General features: G+C 39.5%; 1 protein-coding gene across 2 annotated transcripts in view; it reads right to left on the bottom strand.

Moving 5' to 3' along the window:
- csmd2 (CUB and Sushi multiple domains 2) overlaps window positions 1–27694 on the bottom strand; it is a 312145-nt gene that overhangs the window by 120021 nt on the left and 164430 nt on the right. For both annotated transcript variants that reach the window (XM_088329136.1, XM_088329135.1), the window contains 11 exons: window positions 24545–24739; window positions 22957–23095; window positions 20502–20689; window positions 19980–20168; window positions 16062–16178; window positions 11982–12197; window positions 10580–10768; window positions 9009–9178; window positions 8761–8917; window positions 8397–8588; window positions 6519–6645 (listed from right to left, as the gene is read on the bottom strand). In XM_088329136.1, coding sequence (XP_088185262.1) covers window positions 6519–6645; window positions 8397–8588; window positions 8761–8917; window positions 9009–9178; window positions 10580–10768; window positions 11982–12197; window positions 16062–16178; window positions 19980–20168; window positions 20502–20689; window positions 22957–23095; window positions 24545–24739 — 1879 coding nt within the window. The remainder of the gene's footprint in view (window positions 1–6518; window positions 6646–8396; window positions 8589–8760; window positions 8918–9008; window positions 9179–10579; window positions 10769–11981; window positions 12198–16061; window positions 16179–19979; window positions 20169–20501; window positions 20690–22956; window positions 23096–24544; window positions 24740–27694) is intronic.

The following is a 27694-nucleotide window of genomic DNA, read 5'->3' as shown; positions in this document are numbered from 1 at the left end:
AGCACTGTGAGAGCCATGATATTAATATAGAGAGAGCATAAAACCACTGCAAACAGACCAAGACGTAGTCACCCCTCTAAATTTTCGAACCAAACAATCAGAAAAGCAACCAAGAGAGCAATGATGCAATTTGATGACCTGCAGGCATACAGAGCTGAGATGGGACAATCTTTTCAACTATTAGTTACGTTCTGCATATATCTGCTCTTTATGGAGGAGTGGCAAGAAGAAAGCCCTTTCTGAAAGAATACCATTAAAAATCCTGTTTGGCATTTGCAAGAAGCGAAATGTGAGACACAAGTAACATGAGGAACAATGTGCTCTTGTCAGATGAGATCAACGTTGGACTTTTTGGGCTGAATGCAAAGTGTGATTTTTGGCGTAACAGTAACCCTGCAGATCTCCCTAAAAAACCCATCCCCACTGTCAAACATGGTGGTGGCAGGATCATGCTCGTGGGTTGATTGTCTTTCGCAGGGACAGGGAGGATCATTAGAGTTGATGGGAAGAGACAAATACAGGGCTATTCTGGAAAACGATCTGTTGTCTGCAAGAGACCTGAGGATGTGGCACGGGTTCACCCTCTAACAGAACAAATATAAAGAATACCTTACAATGGAATGGCTTGGAACTAATAGTATAAAGATAATAGAATGACCAGGTCAAAGGTCAGACCTCAATCCAATATATCAATTGTGGAGAGATCTGAAAAGTGCAGTGCACAAAGGATCACCATCAAACCTTAAGACATTTGAGCTCTTTTGTAAGGAAGAATGGGCAAATATTTCCATTTCAACATGTACAAAACTCATAGAGACATACCCAAAAACATTTGGCTGTGATTGCAGCAAACGGAGTGCGTACAAAGTATTAACTGAAGAGAGCAACTGTTTTTGCATTGTATACTTTACTTTTTTTTTTTAATTTGTTAGCACAATTTAAAATGTTCAATACATTTGGCTATTATTCAAGATTTTGTCTCTCATGTTGTTGATTCTTAGAAAATATTCTGAGTTTTTTATTTATGAGTTTGAATCATGAAATACGGCAAAATGTAAAAGCAGGGTTTTGGGACACCAATACTTTAGCAAGGCACTGTAATTTTTTCACTCCGGTAAATAATCAAAGACGCTAAGTACCATCATTTACAAACACATTTTAATATTCTCATTATATGACTCGAGGCTAGTTTATGTCTGCGTGTCAGACATCAATCGTATGCATAATAAATCGTCTGACAGCGTGCTTGACAAGCCTTCGGGCTTTTCTTCCAAACGGCTAGAGAATAAGGGTAAGACACCTGTCTTATAAGAACGTACATTGGGATGAGTCCAGCGTTCTTCAGTAGAAGCTTTGAAAAAATTCTATATGTGCCGTGAGCCCAAATTGGATGTTTCACGCAACAACCTTCAAGAGTGACTTTGAAGTAGAAAGCTAGACTAATCCCAGTAGGTGCAGACGAAATGAATTTAATTTGTTCAAAACAATATGCGGTAAGATATTAATTTATGTAGAGAGAAGTAAATTATACCATTGGTAAGATATCAATTTAAAAACAGGAAGTGCAATTGTGTCCTAACTTTTCCCAGGTGAATAAGGTGTTTTTGTTGTTGTTGATAATTGCTGTGATGTTGGATGTCACTGGGTACAACTATTTTTTTTTTTTACAATAGTAATCGTAGTAATAGCAGTAGTAGCAGTGACAGAACTTGTCGCACATGTCTTCGTAATGCTCATAGAAGTAACCTGGTCATCTCTGACGAGCCGGATGTCACTTAAAACCGAAAAATAACAGTGACCATATAGTGAAGGTGCTGTACCTGAGTCAGATCAGGAGGCTTCTCCTGATAGTAAGGATGGAAACCAGTATCTGTTTCACGGAATGAAGCAAACCCGTACACAAAAATGGCCGGAAAAGAGATTGGCGCCGCCAGTTTGTACTTGCCCAAGACCATCCAAAATAAGTGGTACCTCGACAACCCTGGCGGGTAACCCGATCCGTGCACCATGAATAATAGTGATAGTAGTCAAACAAGTTGAGTTCATAGAAGTAAAAAACATATTTTAATAATTCCTCATACTAATAGCAATAAAAGCAGGATTAGGAGTAGAGAAAAGTAGTTGTTGTATTCAAGTTGTATTATAACAAACCATAGGAGTTGTATTTCTAGCCTATTCATAGTTCAAATAGTAATGTTCTTAGCTGTATTAATAGTAGTTATATTATAATACTGTAGTTGTAATATTCTTAATGGATGTAGTATTCATAAGTCGTATATGTAGAGTTCGTGGGTTTAATAATAGTATGTTTTGATAATATGTTTGTATCAAGAGTGACAGTAGTGTAGTTTTTAATACTAATAGTCGAATAAGGCATGTTTTCGGTTATGCCAATTGTATTACCTTTGGTAAAATTAGTATTCATGGTGGTAAGTATTACTTAAAGTAATAGTAATAGTATTCGTCATAGACTTCAGTGTGTTCCCAAGTCATACAAGTAGTGTTTGTGCTTATATTAGTATTAGCAGTCGTACCCTTAATATTTATAGAGGCGGTAGTATTCGCAATACTAGTTGGTGTAATAGCAGTAGTTGTAGTATTGGCTGTTGTAGACATATTAGAACCCGCAATAAAGTTTTAAACGTACTATTAGTAAAATCAGTATTAGCACTAATAGTTTTAGTATTGGATGTTTTTATCTTTTTTATTAAACGTCTTAGTTGTAATATTGCTGTTCATGGTATCAGTACTCATAGCAGGTGTATGGATGTATTTAGTAGGTTGTAATTAAATTATTAGAAATCACAGTGTCATCGTAAAACTAGTAGTAGCAGTAACAACGTAGCAGTACTTTACATAAAAGTCTTACTCATAAAACTAATGTTTGTAGCAGTAGTTTAAGTGGTCATAAAAGGAGTAAGCATCTATGTAGTGGTAGACAAAAGTCGTAAAAGCAGTAGTATTAAAAGCCATAGTAGTTATACGTATAGGCTATTCTAGTTTATTTTTAAGAAAAGTTGTATCTATGGTTATCGCAGCAGATATAGTAGGTGCATGCATTAGCAGTATCAATGGTTCTAGCCATATTTGTAATTATACTAGTTCAAAGTAGGGATATTTTTCGAACCAGTAGTATTTGTAATACTATTTGTAAAGGTTGTAGTAGAGTGGGTGTATTTGCACTGTTATTTGTAGAAGTGGCAATCGGTTGAAATTAACATCATTTTCGTAATTTTGTCGTAGCAGAAGTTATACTCATAGAAATAGTCGTACTAGTTATCCAATTTCTTCTAGAAGTAGTAATAGTAACAGTTGTGGTAGAAGTATTAGTATTTGATATAACATTATCCAACATCGTTGTAGGAGTAGTAATAGTGTTGTGGTATTAGTGGTAAAATTTGTAGTCCTACTATTATTCATAGATGTGGCAATAGTATTAATGTTCAGAGGACTTTTTGTTGCAGTTTTTATACTATTCGTACTAGTCGAAGTATTCGAGTATGATGTTCTTTACAAGTGTATTATATTTCTTTTTCCCCGTTCAATAATCTCGAGACAAGCAATCCAAAGTGGTATTTCTTCCACCTAGAAAGGAGTCAACTCAGGGCTGGCAGGTGATTGATGGCAGTAAGCGTGAGCGATGTGTACTGCCGCACAAATTGAAGTACCTTGAACCTAAGCCAAAGAGGTAATCAAACTAGTAGCCAGCAAGTCGAGCAAAGCAGTGGCACCCAACCTTTTCTGTACCACGGATCAGTTTAATTTTTGACAATATTCTCACTGCCTCGCTCAATAATAAATATTACTACAAAAGATGAATGAAGAAAACAAACAAAAAAAATGTCCTGAAAAGATATAAATAAAGGTGAAAAGCACAAAAAGGGAAACAACTCTTGGTGTATATGATGAAAAAACATACTTTTAATCTACAAAACTAGCTAATAAAACAGCTGCCAACTTTGGAGCTACTTTGTACCTGATATGTGTGTCTTCTTGTGCTAGCTATCCGAAGCGTTAACTCGTTAAATTGATCAAACATTACAGACGGTCCCCTGATTACAACAATTAGATTTACGTAATACAATAGATACTAAAAAAAAAATTGGGATGTCGGAAAATATCCGGACATTGCCGTAATTTAGATTTTGTATTGTGTGCACCTTTTTCCGAGTACAGGACAGTACTCGGAAGTGGAATAAGAAAGCTTGATGTGGTTGAGAAAATGGTCGGAACGCTTATTTTCGGCCATATTTTACCACAGAGGATGACCTCTTGAAATGCATCTTCCAAAAGTAAGTTATACTAAACTTTATTTTCTTTTAAAGAGCATATTATTTTATGAAATGTTTATTATTTTGCACAAAACAACAGAAGGTTCAAGCCTTAAACGTACTTATACAAACCTTAAACATACAAAATATAATACTGAAGCAACTAACGAACAAATTAATCTCATTCGAAAGTAGAGCAGCGTCTGTACACTCGCAATACAAGATAATTCATAAAATAATTTAGTTATTACCAAGATATAATATATGTACGTTTCACGGTTGCCATGGCGCCCAATTGGCCCCACCCGTGTGGCGCCAGCTGCGGCTCGTTAACACATTGGCTTTCTGTCTATCTTAAGCTCAGCGCTGTCACGCTTCCTTTGTCAGCCTGTCAATGAACTTCTGCCCCGCATGACGTGGGTTTCGACTCTGTCCTGTTCCTCTTGGTATTTCCTGTAGAGTATTGTTCCTGTTTATTTTGTCATGCTAATATTGGTTTTCAGTTTAGTTTCCGTCTATTTTTGTCCTGTTTATTATTTTCTCTAATTTTCGTTCCTGTCTAGTTTGTCCTGTTTATTTTCGATATCCTGATTTGTTATCTATCCTGTCTGTCCCGTCCTGTTCGGTATCGACCCCATCTGTCCGATTCCAACTCGGGCAATTGGAATCGAGCTCATCGGTCTCTTCCTGTCTTTCCACGCCAGACCACTGACTAACGTGCATGACTCCCCATTTCCCGTAAAATTGTGTGAGAATGTCACCCGTTTGGGTCCTGATCCTGTTCTGGTTCATGACAGTACACTGTTGTTCAAAAGTCTGGAATCACCCACACAATGGTGTGTTTTCCATGAAAATTCACACTTTTTATTGATCAAATGAGTTGCAAAGTAATTAAAAAATAAAGTTGAGACATTGATGGGGTTAGAAATAATGATTTTTATTTTAAAAACAAAACATTATATATTTCAAACTTTGTTTTCGTCAATAAATGGAAATGTTAAGCGACCCCACAGTGGTATATGTTCCTGAGTAAAAAAGAACTCCCGGGTTGTGAAACTGATAAAATCTGATGTCCATGTCGGACAGTTCATGTATAGTTGACTGTTATCATTGCAAGTGACAAAGGTTCATAGAAGATTCCATAAGAAATGCTTGGGGTCAATTTTTGTATGTGACTTAGGCAACTTTCGTCCTAAATTTGATACTTATCTCATCTTTCGGAATGAAACTCCTGTGTGAACGGTTGGGGCGCGTTCATGCAGCCTGCCCTGCGACTTTGCACCCACTCGTTTCGTCGGGCAGACTTCCCCACAAAATGCCATAATAGAAATATTTTCTCTCTTTCCTCCTATTTTTTTCAAAATGATAAAGTTGTACGATTGCTGCATCATGTAGCACAATAACTTTAACATTTTTGGATACACTCCGCAGTTAACATCCATGAGTACTTCCGCAAACAATAGACGCATTGCATGTAATGTCACATGTCCTAGTCTGTGCATGCAGGACAGTGGCGTTCACATCGGAGATCACATACAAGTTATATTTAATTCAAAATGTGAACGAAACAAACGTTGAATTTTACTCGGAAATGGGAATTGAGCAATGATATCTGCCGTAGGCTAAAAAACAGCTCAACTAATTTGTGCTTTAGGCCTCTGAGGAAATTCTCAGCCAGGTTTTGTGTCAAGGTACCTCGAATAAATACCGACTACATTGACAAACATCTGCATGATGTCGGCTTTTGTGGGGTCCCCACTGCCTTGTGGTGGTCAAATTGGGTACTGCAATTCCACACCACACCAAGAAGCCAATTTTTTTTAACATGTTGATTGATGCAATTATTTATTATGCACACGTTTCAACAAACCACAGGCCGGCTATGTCATTTTCTTGTACAGAATAATCAAAGAATATGGCATCTTTTTTTTTGTTATAGATGACCAACGTCCTGGTGAAATGAAATGAAATGATCTGCATTTCTATAGCGCTTTTCAAGTCAATGACTTCCCAAAGCGCTTTACAGTTTGCTTCACATTTCCCAATAGCGGCCGTGATCTGTGCAGCCATGTAAGGCGCTAACCTGCTTATTGGGGGTAATTGGGGGTTCAGTGTCTTACCCAAGGACAAGCCGGGATTCGAACTGGGATCCCTTAATCCTGAGACGATCGCTCTACCTCCTGAGCTACTGCCGCCCCCTTGTTGTTTACTACTGCAGCAAAAGAAAACAAAGTGCTTTGTTCCAACCTTATGGTGCTTCCTGGAGCAGCCTCGATGGTCCATACACAGTGCAGGTTGTGCTCATACGGTGCCGGGTACCCTGGAGATAAGATCCGTCCGCTGGGTTCATCCTTGATGGCCCCTCCGCATTCAGCTGGGAAGCAAATCATACATACCGAGGTCTAAAATTGCAAGTCGTTTGCTCATATTTTGCCCTGCAGCTCATCTGCCAAGAGGAACACAAGGGCTCTTTCTTTGAGAGTAAAATTGCTATTTTAGAAATGTAGAGTGAAAATTCATAACAATTAGAGGACAGTGACGCCAAAAAACGCCTTTACGTTTTACGCCTTTATATCCGCACTTCTAATCTAGATAATTTTAAGTTTTATTTGGAACGCAAATACGAAGGAGAATTTAGGTTAGAGGCAGTCCCAGAGTGTACCACTAGGGACCGTGCAAAATAACTTACTGCACGCATAAGCTTGTTCCAGTTAGTGCACACAAACTACTAAAGGCAAAAAAAGTTCTGTTATTGTTTTGTGTTTACTTTCATTTAAAGTTACAGTAACTTTAATTACAAGTTTACAGAAAGTGCTTGCATATCATCAGCATTCTCTAGATCTCATACGTGTGAACCTCCGCCTTATAACGATAGCAAATCCTCCTTATTAAGTGATTATATGCATTACAAACACAACGGGGAACCTCTTTACTCACAGCAAGACAAATTATGTAGAATAAAAACAAAGATAATCCGTGTTATCAAATTTATTTTATTTGAGAAATAAACATCACAAGAACTTAGTTCAGCATAATTCTTAGTTTTTTCCCCACTTGTTGTAAATGTAGTGTTTTTTTATCATACATAGCAGTGGAGTATTTCACATACTTCATGTTCATTAAATATAAATGACGAGGTTGGCGTCTGCTCCAAGTGACTGAGACGATCTGGATTGGAGCCGAAATGGAAAAGACAAGACTTTTTTTCAAATGAGAATTTTTTCTGTAAAAACATTTATACAGAGTACAAAATTTGATATCATCAATAAAAACAGATATAATACTTGGAAAAGTTGACAGGTAAGCAATCTCAGTCACTCCTCCTGCAACTGCCCCACACACCCACCTGTGTTAGGGTAAGTGACTGTTATAAAATAATTTGATTTCATTAATATGGTATCATTTATCTTTTTAATGCATTTTTATGTTTAATTGTCATTTGAATGTGTTTTCATGAATTAAGATGTATTTTATTTCTGTTTAGGGTTAATTTGGCTATTTAGGGAGGCTGGGAACAGATTAATATTTTTCAGTTATTTCTTAAATGAATCATTCTCTCAAGATACAAGAAATTCTAGATAATAGCTGGATCCAGTAAGACATTAAACTTGTACGTAGAGGAGCAACTGTATCATTATATAAAATAAAAAAACAAAAAACCAAAAAATATATTTGACAATTTCTACTATTTTTGGGTACTTTGCATTTTGTCTACTCAGCTCTACAGAGCAAAAAGACTAAATGGACACACTAAAAAAAAAATCAATTGATTAGGACATTTTTGGTTAGAAAAAAGTAATGTTTCGTTATTAAATTTTTTTTATCCTTTTTGAGGTTGTGAACGGATCAATTACTATTTAATGATTTAACATCGGGCAAATTTGCTCAATACCCAAGCATATGAGCTATGAGCTATTAAGCTAGTATGGAGAGGTATCACTGAACACCAGTCCAAAAACTGCAAGTCCTTTGCTCATAATTTGCCTGGCAGCTCATCTGACAAGAGGAACACAAGGGCTCTTACTCTGAAAGCATAATCGCTACTTCAGAAATGCAGAGTGAAGAATTATAACAATTAGAGGACCAAGGCACCGAAATACGAGAGGTGCCCTCCTCTTGACTTACCCACACAAAGCGGCAGGGGGCTGTCCCACGCCCTCCTCTCCCCCCTCAGGCAAGTTAATACCTCAGGGCCTTTAAGAGTATACCCGGGGTCGCAACTGTAAGACACGGCGCTCCCAGCAAAGTGACCCTTGTCTTCTCGCTTGAAGCCGAACTGAGGGACACCGGGGTCTTCGCATTTCACCAGCTCGAAACCTTAGCAGAACAGTGATTATTTGTTGAGGACCAACACAAGGCAACGGTTGCCGTAGTTACACACAATATACCATATATATATTCTTCTATAACCCACATTTTCTACCTAAAGACTAACCTCATCGCACAATACTGTTACTGTTCTATTGTGAATGAAAGTATTTCCACTCACTGGTAAAGTGCAACTCGAAGCCTTTACTCGTATTATCCGAATTGGTGATGAATTCCATCCACATAGTACTGGAGGTGGAGTTGAGGGTGGTGTCGAGCATTTCATTGCCTGTGAACACTCCGAGCAGACGAGCCGAATTACTGATGCCGTCAAATACCTGTAAAAAAAAAAAAAAAAAACGAAAAACAATAAGGGGGGGTGAGTTTGCTCATAAAATGTTAGCCTTAGCAACGCCCACAATTTCTCACTTTCAGCATGTCATCCTCCTCCAAAAGGAAATCCCGTGCCCGGAGTTGGATGCCTTTTCCCGGTTGAGTCTGGATGGAATAGATGCATTCGTGGTCGTTGCCATAGTAACCAGGGTAGTTGGGGGAGAGAAGTACCCCTTGCATGCCCGTCACGGAGGAGCCACATTCGGCTAGAGGGGGTTGTACAGAGCAGAGGATGCGTCAATCACTACATGAGTGTGTGCATGTATTTTCTCATGCATTGGAAAATGAGTGGAGGAGATGAGGAATGCCGCAAGAGCCCATAAATATAGCGTCACATTAGCATAATCGCGGTGCCATCTTATTATTGATTAATGCTCGTTTGAGCTAAACATTGGATATTCCCTCCCTGCTCAATGAAGACATTTTGCAAAGTAGCAATAATGAAATATAACACTGCGCGAAGTATTATTTTTTTATCTGGGTTTTTTGTCCATTATCCATCCTGTCATGGTCGCCATTGCGACCAGTATGCCGTGCCCCCGAACTCAAGCTGAAGCAGATCAGCTGATTGCTGGTCTGCTACTTAAGGCTGGGTTGTGGGTTTGGCGGGCACTGGCTCATTATATACACATTCCCGGTCTGTTATGCCTTGTCCTGTTTTAGTTTAAAACATTGTCCGTTCTGTTATGCCTTGTCCTGTTTAGTTGAGTTGGAAGAATCAACTGTTTGTTTTGTCATGTCCCAGAGTTTTGGACAACTTTTATTTTTGTGAATAAAAGTTTTTGGATCGTTACGCAATTGAGTTCTCCCTTCCTGCCTCCTGCCTCCGTTCTGGTCCGGTCACCCCTTCCTTCCACTCCACCACGCCTCGTGACACATCCATTATCTGCACGTCTTATCCACCGTAGGGTTGCAGGGGTGCTGGAGCCCATCCCAGCTATCTTCAGCCAGTGTGCAGGGGAAAACCTGAACTGGTTGCCAGCTGGTTTTTGTATTATGAAAATAGATAAATAAATAGAAAAATAAAAAAATGATAATAATACATTTTTTAAAAAAGTATATATATATATATATATATATATATATCTCATCTCATCTCATCTCATCTCATTAGCTGCACCGCATATCCTCAGTAGGGTCGCGGGGTGCTGGAGCCCATCCGAGCTATCTTCGGGCAGGGAACACACTGAACTGGTTTCCAGCCAATCGCAGGGCACAAAGAGACAGAAAATACGCTCGCTCATTCACACCTAGGGACAATTTGGACCGGCCAATGAGCCTAACATGCATGTTTTTGGAATGTGGGAGGAAACTAGAGTGCCTGGAGAAAACCCACGTACAGGGAGAACACGCAAACTCCACAAAGGAGGTTCGATCCTATGACCGCACTTGTGCTGCTAACCAATGCACCGCCGTACTACCTACTTCAGATCATGTACATAAAAAATAAACAGAACCATTTTGGACTTTATATTTATAGCAGTTTTAGAAAATTTTAGCCCAATTGAACTGATAGTGTCCCCTGATTTCAAATGACTGTCACACCTCTGATGCAAATGTATACAGTTTTGGTGAAGGAAGCTAAAATAAAGTATGTGACTACCTACCAACACACCTTGGCAGAGGGGAACTCCAGACCTTCCTCCTACCCCCCAAACACACCACTCGGGCCGGACCCTCAAGTCTGTATCCGGGGAAACAGGAAAACATGAGGGCGTCTCCCACTCCATACTGGAGCCCCTTTCTGGTACTGTAGGTCGGGATGCCAGGATCTTCACACGGTTCTAGATCATGTTCTGGAAATAAAAAAGCAAAAATGAAAAATACACAAATAAATCAAATTAGTATTTGGGAAGTTTCTCATTAAGCTTGTGTGTGATAGGACCTGAGAGAAGAGCCTTTTTTATTTGTATTTGTTATTTTCTGTGTTTGTGTTTTGTTTTTGTTTTTTCAATAAAGAACGTGGTGACACTCTACAAACTTATTTTTATGTTATTTTTTAAACTGAGTAGGGGCTATAGTAAGATAAAAATGAATATATTCAAATAAAAGCATTCTCGGCTCTGTTTTATAGATAATCTTTTACTTTTTACATTTTTTTTTATTATTTAACAATATTTTTCCCTTAGCTGCACCGACACAAAAATACTGCTCTAACTTCGAAAATAAAATAAAAGGAGAAAAATATCGTAAGAACTTGATTGTTTCCCAGTGAAATTCTGTTTACCTTTTATGTATTCATTATATTTTGAAAGCAATTGAAGTAACTCACTCACTAGCTTTTGTTCATAGCAGGCGGTAAATATGATAAATAAAACCTTAGACTGAAATACAAATACAATTCTGTTTTGTTCATTTTTAGTGGGGTTTTTTCCCTGCGCTACAGATTACAAAAAAAAGAAAAGAAAAAATAGACTAAAATGTGTTTAATGTAGTATTGATATGTGTTTTATGTCTAATGAAACTGCCTATTGTAAATATATTCAAAAAAACATTTGAACTTACAGTATATATTAAACCCATTCACTTCTGGCCTAGCTAAGTCATGTTTATTTGTAGAGCACCTAATCACAAAGAGTATCGTTACTACACCATGCTCTGATCTAAAACCTACATGTGGGCAAGGAAAAACTCAAAAACCTCAACATGAAGAAAATAAAGAAACCTTGAGAAGGGACAGCACATGAGGTAATAATCCCCCTTCCAGGATGACAAGGCTGGTAAGTTATAACTACTTTATTTGCACTATTGCTATTGTGCACTCTTCTGTTTTCATTGTACTGATATTGAAACTTATGTCAGTCTCTAAATAAACCACTGTAAATATGTTTGCCTATGAATCCTGAAAGTCTTTTAGCATTTTTTTCTCTTCAAAATCCGAATAATGTTTTTAACCTGGAGTACCATGTCTAATTTTGTTACAGATAATGTTTCACTACGTTTATATCAATGACAATGCACTTAATTGATTTAAAAATAATATGTACTGCATGGTCCACGAATCCTAACCGGAAAAGGTGATGTTGAAGCCCTCGTAGGAAACCGAGAAGTCGGAGAGGAAGCGGATCTGCGCCGTGTAGTTTCCGAACAACCCGGCGCTGAGTGGAGGCGGCAACGTAGAGCCGGTCAACCTCCACAAGGGCTGTGAAAAACTGCCGTTTTCAGTCACCATTAAGTGGTCGTGAGGGCTCTCCAAATGGAATGTGTGGAAGTTGAACTGGACGCCTAGAAATGGGCAGGAGAAAAAAAACTAATTGTTAAAGAAGACACATTTTCATGCCACTATTGATTCTCTGTATTCAACAAGCTTTTTAAATTCCTGACAATTTTGATTTGGGTACCAAAATTTAGGTCAGTGGGAAATTCTCTCAAACCGACAGATTCAAGCAGGTTGTTTGATACGACTCACTAAATTCACAACGAGTTATAAATGACTGAAATAATAAGACGTTTACAGCTGAAAACTTACACAACTATGGTCAGGGTAAATTCCAGAATACAATGCCTTTTGCTACATTTCAAAAACTGCAGCTTTAAGTGAGGTGCATTTTTTTTGTTTTGGAGTGTCTGGTTTTAAACATGTTTGATCAGTTTGGCACTCAATTACCCAAAGTGTGCATTGCACTGAGGAAAAATACGAGCTGCTTTTTTCTCACAATGCAATTAAATCCGGACTACAGGCTTTTTATTTTTTGCTACAATTTAAACACTATGGCTTTAAATACGATGCGTTTTTTTTCCTTTTTTTTCGTGGCAGCACTGCTCTTTTTCATAACGCTTGTGCTCTGAATAGAAAACCCCGCGTGCCTGGAGACGTTTAGTCCATCACGATGCTGTTTTATATAATATGTAATGATATATATTTAATATATATGATATATATATATATATATATATATATATATATATATATATATATATATATATATATATATATATATATATATATATATATATATATATATATATATATATATATATATATTTAATATATATGATATATATATATATATATATATCATATATATATATCATATATATATCATATATATATATATATATATATATATATATATATATATATATATATATATATCCATCCATCCATCCATCCATCCATTGTCTTCCGCTTATCCGAGGTCGGTTCGCGAGGGCAGCAGCGTTAAAAGGGAAGCCCAGACGTCCCTATCCCCAGCCACCTCCTCCAGCTCATCCGACGGGACCCCGTGGCGTTCCCAAGCCAGCCGAGAGACATAGTCCCTCCAACGTGTCCTGGGTCGCCCCTGGGGCCTCCTGCCGGTGGAACATGCCCGAAACACCTCCCGAGGGAGGCGTCCAGGAGGCATCCTTATTAGATGCCCGAGCCACCTCAACTGGCTCCTCTCAACGCGGAGGAGCAGTGGCTCTACACCGAGTCCCTCCCGGATGACTGAGCTTCTCACCTTTTCTCTAACGGAGAATCCAGCCACCCTGCGGAGGAAACTTATTTCGGCCGGGATCATGTTCTTTCAGTCATGACCCAAAGTTCATGGTCATATATATATATATATATACTGGACTGTCTCAGAAAATTAGAATATTGTGATAAAGTTCTTTATTTTCTGTAATGCAATTAAAAAAACAAAAATGTCATACATTCTGGATTCATTACACATCAACTGAACTATTTCAAGCCTTTTATTATTTGAATATTGCTGATTTTGGCTTACAGCTGAAAAAAACTCAAAAATCCTATCTCAAAATATTAGAATACTTCCTCAGACCAAGTAAAAAAATAATTTTATAACAGCAAAACCAAATTTAAACATTTGAAAATGTCCATTGATGCACTCAGTACTTGGTTGGGAATCCTTTTGCACGGGTTACTGCATCAATCCGGCGTGGCATGGAGGCAATCAGCCTGTGGCATTGCTGAGGTGTTATTGATGCCCAGGATGCTTCGATAGCGGCCTTCAGCTCATTTGCATTTGTAGGTCTGGTGTCTTTCATCTTCTTCTTAACTATACCCCACAAATTCTCGATGGGGTTCAGGTCAGGGGAATTAGCAGGCCAATCAAGGACAGTGATGCCATGGTCAGTGCACCAGTTACTGGTGGTTTTGGCACTGTGGGCAGGTGCCAGATCATGCTGGAAAATGAAATCCTCATCTCCATAGAGCTTTTCAGCAGATGGAAGCATGTAGTGCTCTAAAATCTCTTGGTACACAGTTGCATTTACTCTGGACTTGATGAAACACAGTCGACCAACACCAGCAGCTGACATGGCTCCCCAAACCATTGCTGACTGTGGGAACTTCACACTGGATTTCAAGCAACTTGGATTTTGCTCCTCTCCAGCCTTTCTCCAGACTCTGGCGCCTTGACTTCCAAATGAAATGCAAAACTTGCTTTCGTCTGAAAAGAGGACTTTGGACCACTCTGCAACTGTCCAGTGCTTCTTCTCCATAGCCCAAGTCAGACGCTTCTTCCGTTGTCTTGAGTTCAGAAGTGGCTTGACCATGGGAATACGGCTATTGTAGCCCATTTCCCGGACACGTCTGTGAACTGTGGCTTTTGATACCTGGACTCCAGCTTCAGCCCACTGTCTTTGAAGCTCCCTCAAATTCTGGAAGCGGCCCTTTTTACAATTTTGTTAAGGCTGCGGTCATCTCTCTTGGTTGTGCAGCGTTTCCGGCCACATTTTTCCCTTCCAACAGACTTTTTGTGGATATGCTTTGAAACTGCACTCTGTGAACAGCCTGCTCTTTGAGAAATTTCTTTTTGTGTCTTACCCTCCTGATGGAGGGTATCAATGATGGTCCTCTGGACAGCAGTCAGATCAGCAGTGATTTAGTTTACTGAACCAAGCTGAGTGTTTTTAAGGCTCAGGAAACCCTCGCAAGGTGTTTCGAGTTAATTAGATGATTCAGGTGATTAGTTGAATAGCCTACTTGTATACTTTTTCATGATATTCTAATATTTTGAGATAGGATTTTTGAGTTTTCTTAAGCTGTAAGCCAAATTCAGCAATATTAAAATAATAAAAGGCTTGAAATAGTTCAGTTGATGTGTAATGAATCCAGAATGTATGACATTTTTGTTTTTTTAATTGCATTACAGAAAATAAAGAACTTTATCACAATATTCTAATTTTCTGAGACAGTCCAGTATATATATATATATATATATATATATATATATATATATATATATATATATATATATATATATATATATATATATATATATATATATATATATATATATATATATATATATATGCATAATACATTGCAGGAGCGCAAGGTTTGACACTATTATACCCAATATCTAAAAAATAATCAGGATATTTCAACATTTTCACTCACAAATCAAATCCTCGATTTTCACATCGAAATGAAAGTTATCCGTCAAACTTATCTCTTTCTGTATCATCTGATTCAATATCAGACCACTGAATTTTCCTATAATCCTGGAGGAATGCATACTGGTCTGTTACTATAGAAACCACTAATGACATAAACACAACAATAAATATCTCTATTGCAATCAGGCACTATTCTCCACAGTATGGTTACCATGGCGCTCTCATCTGGAGATATAGGGCTCACATTTTTGCAACATTTTTTGCGATCACCATTGTCAATGGTCACATGATCCCCCCACAAATACTAAAGAGCTCGGTGCAGAACTGTAAACGACACAGCAAAAAGCGGCATTAGGCATGCGGGGACACAGCTCTGTTGAATTGGTTCATTGTTATGGCTGTTCAAGCATGTAGCTTAAATTCTGGTGTGGCTTTTACAAAGACAAAATTCAATTTCCTCCTCAAATTGGAGCATGCAAATTTTATTCAGGTGTGCTTTGAGTCCAAATTTTTTTTTCTTACAAACGTCTACAAATCCAGACGGTAGGAAAAAAAATATTTTATAATGGTATCTTTTTTCTGACGGTGACAAAATGGGTCAGGCTTACCCCTGGCAAGGTAGCCTCGGGGTAGCCTATCAGACTAGCTTCCTTGCAAAATGGGAGTTTGTTCGGTGTAAAGGCCGCTTAAAAAGCCTGATTGATAACATTGTGCACGGTCCGTGGATTGGAGGCTGGTGCTCACCTTTGCCGTGTGAGGTTTCGATGATCCAAGTGCAGTTGAGGTTGTGCGGGTAAAAGTCGGGGAAACCGGGTGACAGAATAGTGCCAAAGTTGCCCTGAATGTAACCCCCACAAAGGGCTGGGGTCCAGAAAGGGAAAAGAGAAAGACAAAAACTCAATGCACAATAATTAGGTGTGTATAAGGACAAGCAAAAATATAGAGTTAGAATAATAGGTGCACTGACCTATATGGCGCAATTTGGAATGCCTATGTCTCTTTGTTTTTGTTTTTTTCATTTTGATGTGTGCCTTATAGTCCACAAAATACAGTATATACAGAAGTATAGTTGAAGTTTAATACCACGAATAAAAAAATGAGAACATTGTTAATCAAACCCAAATACATAAGTTGTTTTGCTTTCTAAATTGGGCAAACGTAACTTCTTAATTTTTGATAATTAGAATAAACCATCATCAATCTGTCCACCAACTGAATAGATTGATAATTTGCTACCCATATGTAAGAGAAAAGATTGAGCCTAAAAACAACAGCCCGACCTGATCCGGCCCGCGGGTATGAAAGCCCGAACCAGCCCGAGCCCGACTGATTAACTTGATTTGAGGTACCGGGCCTGACGTAAACCCAAATCACATTTTTTCAAAAGTAGGAAGGGTGATCGGCCGGCAAGAGGCCAATGAGCTGGCGCGAGGCCGACAGGTGACCAATCGGCCTCATGGAACCAATTGGCCGGCGACGCACCGAACATAGTACATGCTGCCCGGACCTTCTATGGAGAAAAGGTATGGCAAGTGGAGAGAATCCCGGCCCGATTTAATCATTCACATTTTATGCCAAAACCTGGCCCACGATCTAGCTATTGATCTTTCTTCATAGTTATTTACCTACTGACTGATATTTCTATCGACTTCCATCCCGAGTTTTCTACCTGTCTACCTACCTCTCGATCTAACTGCCTACTAATCTATCTACTCACCTACTGGTCCACCTGCATGGACATCCACTTACTTGTCTACCTACCTCTCTACTTGGCCATACATACATACCTATCTACCCAGACTACCCATTCATACCCATATAGTAAGTCCTTATGAAATGAAATGAAATGATCTGCATTTATATAGCGCTTTTCAAGTCAATGACTTCCCAAAGCGCTTTACAATGTGCTCCACATTTCCCAATAGCGGCCTTGGAGCCATGTAGATAGGTAGATAGATAGATAGATACTTTATTCATCCCCGAAGGGAAATTCACATTTCCAGCAGCATCCCTGAGCTGAGAACAATACAATAATAAAGCAAGAATACAATATACAAATACCCAGTGTGACGTGCAAATGCCCACTGTAGCGTGTTATATAGAATAACTAAATAGTGCTACACAGAATACATATTGCAATAAGATTCGGTAATATGCAATGTAGGTGGTGTGGTTTACTGTGGGCTTTTACTCTGCCGGGTAGAATTAAAGAACCTCATGGCATGAGGAAGAAAATATCTCTTCAGTCTGTCCCTAGTACAAGACAGTGACAGCAGTCTGTCGCTGAAACTGCTCTTCTGTCTGGAGATAATTCTGTGTAGTGGATGCGATGGATTGTCCATGATTGACCGCAGCTTTTCCAGTGCCCGTCTCTTGGCTACTGTTGTCAGGCTGTCGAGCTCTGTGCCCACAACAGAGCTCGCTTTCCTCGCCAGTTTATTGAGACGAGAGGCATCCTTCTTCTTGACGCTGCCTCCCCAACACGCTGTCGCATATAAGAGGGCGCTTGCCACAACTGTCTTATAGAATATTTTCAGGAGCTTTTTGCAGACTTTGAAGGAGGCCAGCCTTCTGAGGAAGTAAAGTCGGCTTTGCCCTTTCCTACATAGAGCTTCTGTGTTGGCAGTCCAGTCCAGTTTGTTGTCCAGCTGCACACCCAGGTATTTGTAGGTCTGGACAAATTCTACACATTCTCCTTTGATGGTTACAGGAACCGGGTGAGTCCTGGTTCTCCTGAAGTCCACCACCATCTCCCTGGTCTTGGTGGTGTTCAGGTGCAGGTGGTTTGCGTCGCTCCATCGGACAAAGTCCTGAATCAATTTCCTGTACTCTTCCTGCTCATTTCTCATACATCCCACGATCGCAGTGTCGTCGGCAAACTTTTGCACATGGCAGGACTCAGAGTTGTACTTAAAGTCCGATGTATATAGAGTGAATAGAACGGAGAGAGCACGGTCCCCTGCGGAGATCCTGTGCTGCTAACCACAGTGTCCGATGTACAGCCCCCCTGTTTCACATACTGGGGTCTGCCTGTCACGTAGTCAGTAATCCATTCTACAAGGTGTGAGCTAACTCCCATCTCTGTCAGTTTCCTACTCAGTAGCAGAGGCTGTATGGTATTGAAGGCACTGGAGAAGTCCAAAAATGTAATCCTCACAGCCCCCTTAGCCGTATCCAGGTGAGAGAGGGATCGGTGTAACATGTATACTATAGCATCCTCCACTCCCACCTTCTCCTGGTAAGCAAATTGAAGTGGGTCGATGGCGTGACGGACCTGTAGCCTCAGGTGGTGCAGCAGCAACCGCTCCATGGTTTTCATCACATGTGATGTCAGGGCGACCGGTCTGAAGTCGTTGAGTTCCTCAGGTCTTGATTTCTTTGGGACTGGGATGATGCAGGATGTTTTCCACAGCTGAGGGACCCTCCCCTGTTCAAGGCTCAGGTTGAAGATGCTCTGTAGAGGGTCTCCCAGCTCAGACGCACAGGCTTTCAGCAGTCGGGGGATACTCCATCTGGACCAGCTGCCTTGCTGGTTCGCAGCCTTCTCAGCTCTCCACACACCTGGGCTGCAGTTATTTTTAGTGGGGCGATGTCTTCCATGCTAGTGTCCAGAGGGGGAGGGGGAAGGACAGCTGCAGTACTCAGGGGTGAGGATGAGGCGGAGTGGTCAAACCTGTTGAAAAAGTTGTTCAACTGGTTGACTTAATGTAAAGCGCTAACCTGCTTATTGGGAGTATCAGGGGTTAGTGTCTTATCCAAGGACACTTCGACATGTAACACGGATGAGCCGGGATTCGAACTGGCTGGGATCCCTTGATCCCAAGACGAGCGCTCTACCTTGTGAGCTACTGCCTAGCCTTGTTTTTAGGCTCAATCTGTTCTCTTACATATAGGTAGCATATAGTCTATCCAACTATCCAGATAACCACCTATGTTTCTACCTACTGTGCCTATCTACCAATACACCTGTTCATCCATCCAGTCTGTGGCTGACCTTTCGACCCAAATACCTACACACCCACCAACCACAATAACTGTTCCTTTACCCACCTAGCTAACAGCCTACATATCTAACTAACTATGTAGCTACCCACCAACTTCTATAATTACAGTTTTACCCGTCAACATACCCATGCAACTATCTAGATAACTTCCAATTGACACAACCTACCTGCCTATGCATTGAAATAGCTAAATGCTTAGTTGTCAACAACATCTTATATACTCACCTACCTTTGTATCTACCCACCAATTTATCCAACTACACATTTACCTGTCTTGCTACCTGTCTATCTACCATTCTGTATACCCACCTACCTGTTTATCTATTAAGCTACCAACCTACTCAACTACCCTCCTATTCATCCACCTACCCAAATCTCTGCTTTCCTACCAAGCAATTCATGTGTCTACCCATCGCCCCATCACCGACACACCTACCCAGCAATCAAACTGACCAACCGATCCCCCTAACCTCAACCCAATTGAAATATCCTCTTACTGAATTTATCAACAGCACATTAGCCAGCTAGTGAGAAAACATAAAGACGTAAAAAAATAATTCTAAAACAAACTTTCTTTCACAGAAAATAACATCCGGAGTTTTATGACTAGAAGTAAATCTGCCAAAGTCTTTTTTTTTTTCAAAATTGTGCAGCGTACCATCGCAGCTAGGCAGTGGACGGCTCCACTGAAAGTTGGGCTCACATTCCAGAGGCTCAGGATCGCTAAGGGTGTACCCCGCATCACAGCTGAATGTCACCAGGGCGCCCACGTAGAAATCGTTGCCGTGCCGCAGCCCGTTGACAGGTATGCCGGGGTCTACACAATGATCCGACTGCAGCTGCAAGGCTGCACAGAAAAGACAGAAATTCAAATCGGGAAAACCACGGATAGACTTTCTCGACTTTTATCCGGTCAATTGGGGAGCAAAGGATTTTTCAATGCGGCACAATTTCTATTTTTTGAGCAGCCCTGATAATTTATTTACCAGAGCATCTTTTTTCGACAAACAAACGAGAAGTTTTAGTCCTCTTTCCCACTCCGCAATGTTGCCGCATGAGTGGTGCTCAGAGTAAATTATTCATGCTTTGCAAAGATTTACCTTCAGAGGAACTGCAAAGGGATTTGGCTGTGAGCAAATTAGGGGAATCTGCCGGCCGAGAAGAGTCGGTTTTGACTTACTTTCGTAGCGTATCCGGAAGCCGATGTCAGAGTGGCTCTTGTCAGTGGAGAAGAGAAGATACAGGAAGCTGGAGGTGCTGATGAGGAACTGAGGAACTTGAGTACCCTGGTAACTTCCGATCAGGGGCGAAGAGGGAAAACGTCCGTCACGGACCTCCAGCACGTCGTAGTTGACCTCGGTGCGGAATCTGCAGCAGGGTGAAATTCGTGGTTGTGTAAGCAGTGTAACCTTGTCTATTGTGTCATACTTTGAACTCTACCGACTAGGTTTTTTTAATTTTTTGCAAATCTGTAATAGTAATTTCATGGAGCAACAATGAAAGATGAAACTTTGGTACCACAGATTAAAATTTGTCTGCAGCTACTACAGCAGAGTGAATCTAGTGTCTCCCCTATAAAAATAAAAAAATAAAAAAAAGGTCACAATCCTGCACTCCTCTGTCCTCTCACGTTCTCCCACTCTACATCACTTCATCATGTTCCATCCTCTTCCTTTTATTAGTACTAAGTCCCCTTTAGTTCCTTGCTATTTCCTTGCCTTTCTTATCATGTTCCAAGGACCCTTGTGACAGCACTCTTGCCTACCTATGTACCAAACTGTTGCCTGACATACCATATTTTGAATACCGCCTGATGAACTTTAGGACTGTTGACTTTGCTGCTCGGACTCTGGATCTCCAAAACTTCTGCTTGTTTATTTGGTAACACTTGTTAGCTTCTAGTGCTCTGCAACGAACACTGCCCAAGGACAACCATTTGATTGTACTAATCTGTGCTTCTGCTTTTTTATCGTTGTTGGTGACACTTGTTTTACAGTTTCTATGCTTTATCAATCAAAAAACAAAATAGCTGGAACAGTAAAACTAATCACAATATAAAAAAGATATATATTTCCAGGTTTTCCACCACATTTTCCTGTGTGCGTTTGCATCAGTACCCTGGTTTGTCCCTGCCTCTCAAGCGAGCCGAGGCACTCCATCTTCAAAAGGCCTGAATAAATTGCCCTGACTCGGAGCCGTGTTATCTAAATGAAGTGTTTTGTGATATTTTATTGATGCGGTGTAAAAATGATAGGCGAACAAATATTTATGTTAGATTCATTTTTCATGGCGTGCGATCAAGAGGAGCAACGAGGACGCGAGGACGGGCCTCAGCTAGACGCTAATGTTGCGTTTGATCCGACCGCTCGCCGTCTCTCACTCAAGCGTGTCGGATGATGGCGTCCCCTGACAGACGCCCGCTCGGAAACGTTTATGTCTTTTTTTGTGTGCATGCATTATTTTGTTGTTGTTGCAAAATAATGCGGTTGTCCCTGTGGGATCACGTATCATATAATAGTATCAAATACTCATGAGGACATTATACATTGAATGTGGCATCTTCGTTGAAGTATTTGTTTCATCATGTGTTGCCCGTCCTTTGAAAGGAAGGTGGGCACAACGATCCAAATTATGATATTATGATACCAAACAAATATTGTATTTCCTTCACTAGCACACCGGATTATAAGGTGCACCCCAAACAATAGTCTTTTGTGGTATTGTTTTCGTATAAAAGATGCACGGGACAATAAGGTGCATGTAATTAAAGCTATAAAATATTTGTATTTGGCTTAGAAAAAGACCTTCTATTCCAACAATAGATGACAGTTGTTTTATGATGTAAAAGCTTTATAATGTTTTTCCAGCTACCGGACTTCCTGTGCGGATTTTGTATGTTTTCCCCGTGCTTGCGTGGGTTTCCTCCGGGCACTCCGGTTTCCTCCCACATTCCAAAGACATGCATTTCAGGGGAATTGGCCGGGTCCAAATTGTCCCTAGGTGTGAATGAGCGAGCGGAATGTCTGTCCCTGTGTGCCCTGCGATTGGCTGGCAACCAGTTCAGGGTGTCCCCTGCCCACTGCCCGATGATTGCTGGGATGGGCTCCAGCACCCCCGCGACCCTACTGAGGATAAGCGGTGCAGCTAATGAGAGATGAGATGAGATAAAATAATGAGTACTTTTTCCAATGTAGATATTGAAGCTTGGAGGAAATAGTTGCAAACATTTTGGTGTGGAAAATTGTCTGCACCCTATGTGCAACGTATTAATGTGCCGCATTTGGAAAAAAACAACAACTATTTTCTCCTTGCAATGTCTTATACGTATATATTTTATGATATTGTTCTTTTTTGGCTTGAGAGCAATTAATCTAATTAACCAAAACAGGTTGTCACACAAAAGTTTTGCAAAAAAAGAAAGCACATTAATGTATTGCAGACCTTGGCATGTGGTAGCTTTTATGAAAAAAGAAACGGTGTGCCAACAATTAAAGTGCTATGGACAAAATGGCTGTCGAAGCGAAGTCAAAGTACCGGTATATCAGAAATGATGGGTTTCCTGTGTTGCATCGCTCAATAGGTCTAAAAAGTACATTAGGGTGAAAATACATTTTGAAAAGAGACGGGTGGCTCACTTGTCAAAAATGATTTTGATGGGGTAGCCTGGAGGAGCTTCAATGATCCATTCACAGTTCAGAGCCTCCTTATAGAGTTCTGGCCAACCAGGAGAGAGGATGATCCCACTGGGAGCTTTCAGTTCTCCTCCACAGGGGGCTGCAAAAAAAGGAGGGCAAGACAAAACGGATCGGCTCGGGATTAGCCACGGATAAAACTTAACAGGTTGCTCGGATTCTGCCCCCAAATTTAAGACTCGGGCTCCTCTCGATCCTTTCACCGCAAATTTAAATTGGTAAAAGCTCTTATCAAGGTCGGTTGTTTCTTCAAGGTGCTTGCTCCTATGGTGGCTGCATAAATGACAGATCAAGTACCTTCCTTAAAAATGTCCCAGGTTGCTTGTCACCAAATTCCATCTAACTCAAAGGGGGCTGACAGTTCCCTTTATACTGTCTACCCTGAGAACTTGAGGTTATTAAAGGTCATGAGGAATGATGATTATGAAATGAACAAAAGGAAGTAACGGAAGAACGTCACAAAAGTAACCTGTAGTATTCACAATCATATGAAATATTGTTTGAGTTGCTATGTTTGACCATTTATTGCGATAATATTAATTTTCAGAGTGATATATATATATATAAATATATATATATATATATATATATATATATATATATATATATATATATATATATATATATATATATATATATATATATATATATATATATATATATATATATATATATATATATATATATATATATATATATATTTAATTTCTATTTTTAAAACAGGCAGGATCAGTTATTCATGGATTTGAAGCTAAAAGTAATAAAGGCCTCTAAAGAAACAAATGATCTGGAAGCAGCAAGGACATTTAGTGTAGATTGAAACAATGTCAGATGACCGGAAAAAAAAAAAAAGATGTATTCCCGAAAATTGCACTTAAGACTAAATGTGCGATTAGTAGATCAAAACATGGACAGTTTCCAGAAACGGAGAAGGACAATTTCGAGTGGTTTGATGTCCAGAAACAAAATTGATATGGAGTGTCTCTGATAATTGCAGGTTTTTAAGATAAACATTTTCTTCTATTTTTTATTGTTTTTTATGTTTAAGTAGGCAGCACGGCAGCGCAGTGGTTAGCGCATGTGCGGCACAGTTCATGTCTTGGGAACCTCCTGCGTGGGTTCAAATCCAGCTCCAGACTTCCTGTGCGGAGTTTGTATGTTCTCCCCGAGCTTGCGTGGGTTTCCTCCGGGCACTCCGGTTTCCTCCCACATTCCAAAAACATGCATTTCAGGTGAATTGGTCGGTCCAAATTGTCCCTAGGTGCGAATGAGCGAGTGAGTTGTCTGTCCCCGTGTGCCCTGCGATTGTCTGGCAACCAGTTCAGGGTGTCCCCTGCCCACTGCCCGATGATTGCTGGGATGGGCTCCAGCACCCCCGCGACCCTACTGAGGATAAGTGGTGCAGCTAATGAGATGAGATGAGATGAGATGTTTAAGTATGTGGCTATGTTTAAGCAGTTTTAGGGGGTGGGCTTATATGCAAGTATATACGGTCTTTGAAATTATTATCGCTCAATCCAAGTGTCCTCACCTTCACATCGTGGGACCGCATTGTCCCACACCACGTTGCCGTCTTTGAGGATGCAGGATACAGTTTGTGAGCCATGAGTCTTAACGAAACCTTCCTCGCACAGAAAAGAAATTGAGCTGCCCAGCTGGAGACTTTCACCGAATCGCTTCCCGTTGACGGGGACTCCCGGGTCCGGGCACTCGTTATGGCGAAACGCTGTAAAACAAGTTTATATTAATCCCAGATACCTTTCCCGTCTTTTCTTTCTTTGCAGATTATTTTTGTAGATTGTGTTCGACCTCCCCTTTTCTGCCTGTGTCTGCCTGTGGTCTGAGTTGTACATGTACACAAAACAGCTTTGCGAATGTACATTACATATGCAAAAATCGTTTTCAATTTTGAGGTTTTCTAACAGTAATCATGTAAAAACACTCTCTAGACATACAAGAGCACCTGTAGTGGGACCCGAAACATACTAAAGCAGGGGTTTCGAACCTATTTTTGACCCTAGGATGTTATTTTGGGGCACGCACTTTTATACAAAGGTTAAAACGACAGTGTGTATTATTTGACCAATAGATGTTGTCATATTCTGTAACGCAAGAATGAAAATGATGTAGAGGTTTAATCTTTGGTGTCAGTACAATGTTTTAAAATTTTCACGAACACACTGCAAATGAGTGTTTCAATCTTAGAACGGAACATCTGCAAAAAAAAACAAACAATGGATTATTGTATTGCACAGTTTTGACCGGTAGGTCAAAGCTCCAGAGAGAAACCCGAATCAACCAATGCATCACCTGCTCTTTGGTAACGTGTGCCGCTAGGTGACACATACTGTAGGTGTTGATAAATCCCCAGCATGCATCTATTGAACCCAAACAAAGTTTAAGCCACATATCATCCATCATGTTGTTATTTATTAACATGTCCCAAATGGGCTCAATGGAGTTTGGCGCTTTCTTAATTAACGTGAATGATGTGGGGGGGGGAAGAGGAAGCGAGGGATTGTCACTTCTTCGAATGACATTGTCCTCCGGAACTAAGAGGCGCCCTCAACTGACAGCTCCTGTCGTAAGCCAGTGTTAGTATATTTATCCTTCACAACTTACTCATTATAATGCATGAGTTAGTTTTGCTTGGGAGTCCCAAACGCAGCGGTGTGATTTGTGTAGCCGTTTGCCTTTGTTCAGGTCAAAATAATTTTTAAATTGCTATTCGGGATACATGGAACCACCCTGCCAATAACACACACCGGTGTATAACAACACGGTCAAATATACAGTCAATTTCACACCACTTATCTACTGGTGTCTTTGTTTATCAGGGAGAGTGAGTCAAGATCTCAAACATACAAACACAGCTCTGGGTCCAGGTTATATTTCTAAAGACAGATATTACAATTTTTGTCTTTTATGTAATATTTGACCACGAGTTATCATTGCTTTGTGTATTGGAACAAAAAAAGAGTGCTACAAAGCGCAGGGAATATACAAAAAGACAAAAAAGCAAAATGGACCTTGCACATTTACACATTTTTTGACCAATGAATATGGATATGTAGCTTTATTCAAATCAATATAGTTTTTTTTTTTTTTCGATTTGTTTATTACCAGGAGGTTTTGATAACAAAGATGTCACTATGAGATAATTGTATTATTTTATTTGCTATTTCACTTTTAAAAAGTAGTTGTTTTCTAATCACAGTCCTCAATTCATTTTTATTTAAAGTAATTAGATTATTAATAACATTGTGTTAGTCTTGGTAGCTACATTTCTATCTATCTATCTATCTATCTATCTATCTATCTATCTATCTATCTATCTATCTATCTATCTATCTATCTATCTATCTATCTATCTATCTATCTATCTATCTATCTATCTATCTATCTATCTATCTATCTATCTATCTATCTATCTATCTATCTATCTATCTATCTATCTATCTATCTATCTATCTATCTATCTATCTATCTATCTATCTATCTATCTATCTATCTATCTATCTATCTATCTATCCATCCATCCATCCATCCATCCATCCACCCACCCACCCAACCAACCAACCAACCAACCAACCAACCAACCAACCAACCAACCACCCGACAGCTTTCACTGGTTTACCCTGCCGCATCATACAGGTGCCCTGCCCATCCCTTAGAACGCGTCCAGACATCCCACTATCCTTTTACAACACCTCTCCACTCATTCATATCACCAACAAGAGCTCTAGCTTCCACTATATTTAGACTTCTTTCCTGCAGGGCACTCATAACACAATCCATCCAGTTCAATCGCGGGCTTCCTCTTGGTTTCCTTCCATTTACTTCTGCTATTATAATTTAGTTTTACTCGACCTAATTAAGTATTGGAATGTATTTTCTAATAGTAACATTACAATCAGGTTAAAATAGGAGAAACATGGCTAGACTATACTCAAAATAAGGACAACACTTACAAACAGACTGAAATTTGAAGAACTATTTAAACATGGAAGACATTCCCCAACACTGCAATGTTATTTGTGTTGCTTTTTTTGTTTGTTTTAGTTTAGCTTTTTTGTTTTGTTTTTATCAACCACCCCCATTCTTTTTTGTTCCGTGAGTGTTAAAAAAGAAAAAATAAAATAAAATAAAAATGAAGTTACACAAGAAAAAAGTTTTTTTTTTCTATATTATTTAAAAAATACCCTATAATTTACAATATATCTAACTATTTTTTGTGGGGTTTAAATCCTATCTGATGTATCAGATTGAATCAGATTGAACACGTCTTGCACATATAATCAATAGGAAGCGATATTTTTCATGGTGAGGGTTTTTCAGAAACCCTGCAAAATTGCCACAATTGGGAAAGATGTATTGTGCATGCATTTAGCATAATTGAATTGATTATGCTTAAAGTTAAAAGTTATTTCTCATAATTGCAATTACTATTGTGTCGCACATGTCTGAATGATTATTTTTACCTTATATGAAGATACCAATTTTAAAAAAAAGTGTGACTTGCTGTATCAAATATGACAAGAATGGAATGTTATCAAACCAAACCTTTTTGATTTGTTCCGACGAATATATCGCCAATGTATAAATAATCACATTATTTGACATGTTTTTTCTTGCATAAGGCTTTATGAGAGTGTGCTTAATTTGGTGAATGATTCTAAAC

Source organism: Urocampus carinirostris, chromosome 2 (genome assembly GCF_059441175.1).
Source record: "Urocampus carinirostris isolate Australia breed hairy pipefish chromosome 2, RoL_Ucar_1.0, whole genome shotgun sequence".
NCBI lineage: Eukaryota > Metazoa > Chordata > Actinopteri > Syngnathiformes > Syngnathidae > Urocampus > Urocampus carinirostris.
This window is presented reverse-complemented; position numbering and strand designations above follow the sequence as displayed.